The 7044-nt window shown below is 31.2% G+C and overlaps 1 protein-coding gene across 1 annotated transcript; it reads left to right on the top strand.

The window, feature by feature from the left end:
- Positions 1-204: 204 nt before the first annotated feature.
- On the top strand, positions 205-6636 carry LOC105141869 (cyanogenic beta-glucosidase-like). Its single transcript, XM_011049247.1, has 13 exons — positions 205-618; positions 889-958; positions 3394-3452; positions 3635-3710; positions 3781-3858; positions 4043-4130; positions 4266-4524; positions 4885-5000; positions 5104-5321; positions 5576-5607; positions 5698-5800; positions 5909-6020; positions 6186-6636. Exons 1-13 carry the CDS (start codon positions 424-426, stop codon positions 6400-6402), a joined length of 1623 nt encoding a protein of 540 aa, XP_011047549.1. The 5' UTR covers positions 205-423; the 3' UTR covers positions 6403-6636.
- The last annotated feature ends 408 nt before the right edge of the window (positions 6637-7044 follow it).

Raw genomic sequence — 7044 nt, 5'->3', positions numbered from 1 at the left:
ATGGGCTTGCAAGAGATTTTTTCTTCCCTTGGAGAACAGTCTTTCTACTATTGGGACAAAGCGAACAATTTTTTACTGTAAGATTAAAACACGCATCATGAAAAGATTAAATTGACGCTTGGTGAGTTAACTGTTCTATTTATAGAATCTATCTTAAAAGCAGCATAAACAGTTAAACAGATTGAAAAATATGGAATAGAGATGAAATTCAAGGGATAATCTGAAGTCAGAAAACATGTTGAAATTGTGGATTTATCGTCCAAATCGATAGTTAATTGAAGAGTAATGTTAGGGCCACGAACAGCCGAGAATGCCTGCATTGCACACCTACGTCTCTCTTGAAGCCTCTATAAAAAGGGAGGGTTGGCATGGCAATTGAAACCATAAGTCCTTCGAAGCATAGACACATTGCCTACTAGCTTGATGGCTATTCCTACTGGGTTGCTTTTATTAGGAATGCTCTTCCTAATGTTCTCGTTTGCTTCTGCTCATATAGAGATGCCAAGAGGTATCACTGAGGAATTTGATACGACTTGTATCACTGATCTTAAATTCGGGTTCTCTCGTAAATCCTTTCCGGGGGATTTCATATTTGGGGCAGCGGCATCCGCTTACCAGGTATGAACCTTCGCTTAGCTTCAAGAGTTCCCTCATGATGCAGCATACATTTCTTTTTTATTTGTTCTTCTTGTATACATTTCGCTTAACTGCTGTAACTCAAGAGTTTTTGTAAATCAAGAATAATACATGCAGCACCAAAGTGGAGAATCCACATGGAGAAGAGCAGCGAACAGAAAAATAAACGCACACACGATATTTTATTTTCGGTAGATTAGCATGTATCATTAGTAATCCTCTGATAATGCAAATCTTTGTGATGGTATGCAGACCGAGGGTCATGCAAACAATAGTTGCAGAGGTCCGAGTATATGGGACACTTTTACTCAAGATTTCCCAGGTAGTTCTCTCTCATTTTCTATGTGCGTGCCTATGTTGTTACGACAACGATGAAGGAGAAAGAGCTAAAGAAAGCATTTGAATTTCAGGGATCAATTTTCAAAATTTATTATTTCTCTTGCAAAACTAACATGAGGGTTAGCGGGACTATTTATTGGCCCCCTTCCATAGTTTGAACGTAATTTGTCAAATGTCTTCCCTCTATTATAATCCAATAAATGTAAAATAATAATAATAATAATAATACAAAACTATAGGGTTAGCTTTCAAATTGAGATTCAGTTAAAAAATTGAAGGACACCCGTAGCAATAATTGCCTGATGAAAGAGGCAAATGCTAAAGTGGGAAAAATGAAATGAATCGAAACTAAGAATATATATGCACACGCAGGATTGCTTCGGTCTAGACAGTGTTTCTGATACATTTCCTTGATGAAGCAGGATCCACTCAACCTTCCACAATCTATTTTATATAATAAAAAAGTGTATATCACATATACTTATTTTAATGTCTAATGTATAATTTTTTATTCTTCTTCTTTGTATTATACATGTAATTCAAAGTGGTGTTTTGGTTATAGTTGTGATATATGAATTTATTATATATCAATCTATTTAAATTTTAAAAAATTAAATTTTGACATTTACTAAAAAATCACACACTTATAGGATCCATCTTCTAACACACGCAATAAAAATATAAAAAACAGATTATTGATACTAAGTTAAAAATAATATGAGAAAAGTTTTCAATTAAATACTTTGAATCATAATTTATCGACATAAGTTCATTGTAAATTATTTTTTCTTAATCCAATAGAAATCTCATTTCATAAACTTTAGTTTCAGATGCATATTAAATATTTTTGGGTAAGATATAAAAATTAAAAAAAATCAAGAAACACATATCTTATGCTAGATAAACCCATGTCAAGATCTTTGAAGTTGTTCAAAAATTTATAATAGTATAGGAGTTCATTTATGTATTATTTAATTCCTTGTTATCTGTTAATTAAGTCCTTTTTCTTAATAAAATTACAAAATCAAATGATATAATAGTATTTAAAAAAGAATGATTAATAAAAACCTAATTTCAATAAGCATACGTACATACATACATACATACATACATACATACATATATATATATATATTTAAATGTTACTTTTTTATTATAGTTTTTGGATAGAAACTTTCTAGATTCAATTTCAATCAATAAAAAGAAATTTAAAAAAGCTATGAAAATGATATAAAATTTAGGTTAAAGATTTTTTAAGGGTAAGAAATCTAGTAATATTATTTTTTTTAAATACACATGATTATAATCCATACAAGAACAAACAGCAAGAATATAATAATATAATTAAATTATTAAATAATTACTTATGTCTGAATAATCATGTAACTATACTTGTATCATCCTCGCAATGTGAGACATGCCATTAGACATCCTATTGTGCTCTTCAAAATTGTTAAACTTTTCAGCAGCCATTAAAGAAAAGCCAACAATTAAAGAAAAATCCAATTGTATATATATGAAGCAAGCAAGAAAGACACGATGTATGGAGATTTGACTTGGTACGTCAATACTTTTGGCGGTCAAAGTTTATAGCTTTTCAAACCTATGTGTAGAAACATAATTTTGAGTTTTTTGAATTAAGAATCCAAAACATTTAACCAAATATAGCTTTACTCTGTCATTTTCTGGTTAATTTGTCAACATTTATATTTTTATTTAATTTATGTTAATTAATACAGTAGCATTATGATTGAAGGATCGTATCCATATATCAAGGGAATTTTAATTAAAAGGTAAATAAAAAAATTATTTTTTCATTTTTTAAAAATCATGATATAATTATATCTATACCAACAATATTTATTTTATTATAAAATAATAAATTAAAAGAGATATAAGCAACAATAATTAAATTTACAGGAGGAAAGATGAGACTATCGTTTATCATTTCGTAATCACAACAATTGTGATTAAGAAAATTTAATTTATATATCTCAATTAAATTTATAACTTCAAATCCAATATAGATAAAACTATTTTTCTTCTTTATTACTTTATATATTCTTATATTTCAATCGATTACACATATAAAATTATTATTGTATTAATTATGGTAATCTTTTATTAATTTAAGATATGAAGTATTATATCTTTTTTATTTTTAGAATTGTCATGGGGGCGATTCATATCATATTCATGTATGTTCTGAAGCATTGCTTCACAGGTCAAAAAGATTTTAAAACATTGAAAAAAACTTGGGTCGGAGAAAAAATAACAAGAACCCAAAAGATAGTAGAGGTGGATCCCATCTAAAACACTAAATAAATAATAAATAAAGTATAATTAGTTATAAACCATTATACTTTGCATGAATGACTAATCTACAGCTGCATCAATGATTTTTATGAAAACATTCAGAAAGGATAGCTGATGGCTGCAACGGAGACATGGGAATTGATTTCTACAATCGCTACGAGGTATGAATTTGATGAAAATGGAATTTAAGTTGCCTTTTGGTATGGCATACCAAAAAATGGAATTCATTTATTATATAAAATACAAATTTGTTAAAATCAAATCGATACATTTTCATTACTCAAAACTCATGCATGGATGCAAATTTCAAATAATGAATGTAAATTTGCATACTTTGTGACAGAGTGATCTTGAAGAAATGAAGAATATGAATATGGATGCTTTCAGATTCTCGATCTCCTGGTCCAGAGTAATCCCCAGTAAGTATTTGTTGGTTGATATTTTCTTTTTACTTTCAATTCTTAAAAAAAAAAAATTTGTGATGTTCAGGTGGGAAAATAAGGGCAGGAGTGAACAAAGATGGAATTGAGTTTTACAACAAGCTAATCAATGCAACTATAGCTAAAGGTTTAAATCTTCTCCCTTTCCCTAGAAATAGAATTTTTTTTGCTGTAAGTCATGCGTGCTGCTTGATTCATCAAAATATATAGTTTGTTAAGAAATAATTTGCCATGTAAAAAAAAGAAATGCAAAACTTGATTTCAGAAGTTCTTATTTTAGACCTTTTCTCATGTTTTATGCTACAACACAGGTTTACAGCCTTATGCAACTCTCTTTCATTGGGATGTTCCTCAAGCACTTGAAGACAAGTACGGTGGCTTTCTCAGTGATAATATTGTGTAAGTTGTTACCTAGCATGCTATAACATACTGTGCTCCATCATTATGCATATATCAAGCTTCTTTAATAATCACAAGGTACAAAATTAGGGAATCAAATTGTTACAGTGAAAATTTTGTTCGTCTAATTTATAGGAGCGACTTCCGAGATTTTGCTGAGCTTTGCTTCAAGGAATTCGGTGACCGAGTGAAGTACTGGATTACTTTGAATGAGCCACAAAAGTTCACCGGTGATGGCTACGATTCAGGCCACTTTGCACCAGGCCGATGTTCCAAGTGGGTGGATGAAAAGTACTGCATAAATGGGAACTCTTCCACTGAGCCTTACATAGTTGCCCATAATCTCCTCCTTTCCCATGCAGCAGCAGTACATACATATTGGGAAAAGTATCAGGTATCCACTAATTGCACTTTTGTAATGGGTAGTGCAAAGTATCTTTTAATCCCTATGATCTTAGCTATATAATTAGTCAATCCCTTGAGTTCAAAAGCTAAAAATCGAATCCTATTTTTAATCATCATGTTAGTTTTGCAAGAGAAACTAATCATTATTTGTCACAAATTTTCCAATCTCAAGGGATTGGAAAAAGAAATCAGCAACCAACTCTTGTCGATGAACTAACTTATGACTTTTTTAAACTAGGAGGACTAACATACAAAACTATAAAACACACAAGGATTCGATTATAATTTAATAAACGAGTATTATGGAATGCATAGAATTTTATAATAATATACATATGAAAAAATGCAGCCATCTCAAAATGGGAAGATTGGGGTAACACTCAATGCCCGTTGGTTTGAACCATACTCTGACAGTACTGAAGATCGTGATGCTGCCAAAAGATCTCTTGATTTCATGCTTGGTTGGTATGTATTTCTCCAAATAAAAATAAGTAGTCCTTAAATTATCTTCATTAGCTATTTCAATATAATTATGTGTAGATTTTTTACTAACATTTCACGTTTCTAGGTTCCTGAACCCTATAACATATGGTGACTATCCGAGCTGCATGCGGGAATTAGTTAATGATAGGCTACCAACATTCTCTCCACTGGATTCTATAAATCTCAAAGGATCGTTGGACTTTGTTGGATTGAATTACTATACTGCATATTATACAGCAAATGCGAATTCTTCTAGTCCAGACCCTTGTAGATATCAAACAGATTCTAATTGCATTATTACAGGTATGCTCATAAAATGTAATGATAATATATATACATATAAGAGAACGAAAGAGGAAAGAATATTTTCGTTTTAATCTTGTTAAGGGACGAAAAAGCATCATTGTAGCCATTGATAATTATCACAGGTATGTTACTAAAAGAAATGAAATTTTACTTCCCTTGCCATGGCTCCCCTTCACAATAATGAGGATCTAATCCCAAAAAAAAAAATCTTCCTATAAGGTGGTTAAATTTTACCCATTAATGTTTTTCAGGAAAACGAAATGACATACCCATCGGTCCACAGGTTTGTATGCAAATAATACAAATTTTCAAACTCTTTTTTTTTTTTTGTTTACAGAATTGAAACTAAAAAATTTCTTATCACAAATTGCAGGCTGGGGTACCATGGCAGTATATCTATCCAGAGGGGTTGCAGTATATGTTGAATCACATCAAAGATACATACAATAATCCAGTAATTTACATCACTGAAAATGGTATTTGAAAAAACAAAACTTTTGTCTCTATAATTAATTGAAGCCAGTCAAAGTTGTAATGGCCAAACTCATCATCAATTCTTGATTCCGTTTCTTTCGTCTGTTCAGGCTACGGTGAAGTCGTTAAGACAGATGTAGAACTACATGATGGAACCGTGATGGATCTCCCAAGGATAGAATATCATTGCACTCATCTTAGGAATGTTCTAGCATCTATCAAGTGAGTTTACACTTTGGGATTTTATTTTCTTGCTTTGTTGTCTTAGTTACCGTGAGCATGCACTTAAAATCTGCTATTGACCATAAACGTTAGGCTTTAAATAACAGTTTAAATCAATTATTTATTACATGACCAAACTGTTAACATTTGAACTGATTTTGGCAGAAATCGAGTTCGAGTCAAAGGTTATTTTGTATGGTCCTTCGCCGACAATTTCGAATTTACAGATGGATATACCATAGGATTCGGTTTGATGTACATAAACCGCACGTCTAATTTCACAAGAATAGCGAAGTTCTCATCACATTGGTTTACAGAATTCCTTGGGGACCAACCGGTTAATCCAGTACCATTATATTTCAAGCGATTGAATATAGCTTGATGGACGAGAAATTAAGTATTTGGCCGCCAATATACAGATCACCTATTCATGTGGTATAAATAAGTGTGTGATGTATCGTTCTGTATTGTTTCAATAAAAACTTGGTTATGTATGTCACCAAGTTAAATCTCAATGTAAGAGCTCCAGCCTCTTGTTGTTCTAGTACTGAAATGCTTCATATTTTAATTTGAAAAGGCTCTGTAAAGTGCTCTTACCGTACTATTATCTTAATTATGTTCTGTGTATGTTTTTTATTTTTCTTTTTTTTTTCGTTAGTATTATTAGTCAATGGTAGCCATGGCCAAATCAAAACATGTTGACAGTTTGTTATAGAAGTAAGAATATTTGCAGAAAGAAAAAATAGAAAAGGTGTTATCTTGTAAAGAAGCCTGCATCTTAGTGAAAACAAAGTTTGTCAGAGATGCATCAGTCCAGTCTCACGTCTTTTCTTGTTTGTCCATTTACAAATACCAACAGCATTTCTGAGGAGATCATTACCTGTGTAATTAAAGTGTTCTTCACAATTCTATAACCATGTAGACAACCGGTGGAGGGTTAAAGAGAAGAATGATTCTAAATCTAGTTGTATAACATTGAAACCAAATTATTTATGGTTAACCAGATACTCCAAGCAATACCATA

Source organism: Populus euphratica, unplaced genomic scaffold, assembly GCF_000495115.2.
Source record: "Populus euphratica unplaced genomic scaffold, PopEup_1.0 scaffold211.1, whole genome shotgun sequence".
In the NCBI taxonomy this organism is placed as follows: Eukaryota; Viridiplantae; Streptophyta; class Magnoliopsida; order Malpighiales; family Salicaceae; genus Populus; species Populus euphratica.
Note: the sequence above shows the minus strand (reverse complement) of the source record. Positions and strands in the feature narration are given on the sequence as shown.

What these genes read in the sequence shown, in the direction of transcription:
- LOC105141869 (XM_011049247.1), top strand. Translation starts at nt 424, where the DNA reads ATGGCTATTCCTACTGGGTTGCTTTTATTAGGAATGCTCTTCCTAATG. An exon ending in CTGGTCCAGAGTAATCCCCA is followed by an intron (nt 3,711 to 3,780) that starts GTAAGTATTTGT and finishes TGTGATGTTCAG; the next exon opens with GTGGGAAAATAAGGGCAGGA. An exon ending in CATATTGGGAAAAGTATCAG is followed by an intron (nt 4,525 to 4,884) that starts GTATCCACTAAT and finishes GAAAAAATGCAG; the next exon opens with CCATCTCAAAATGGGAAGAT.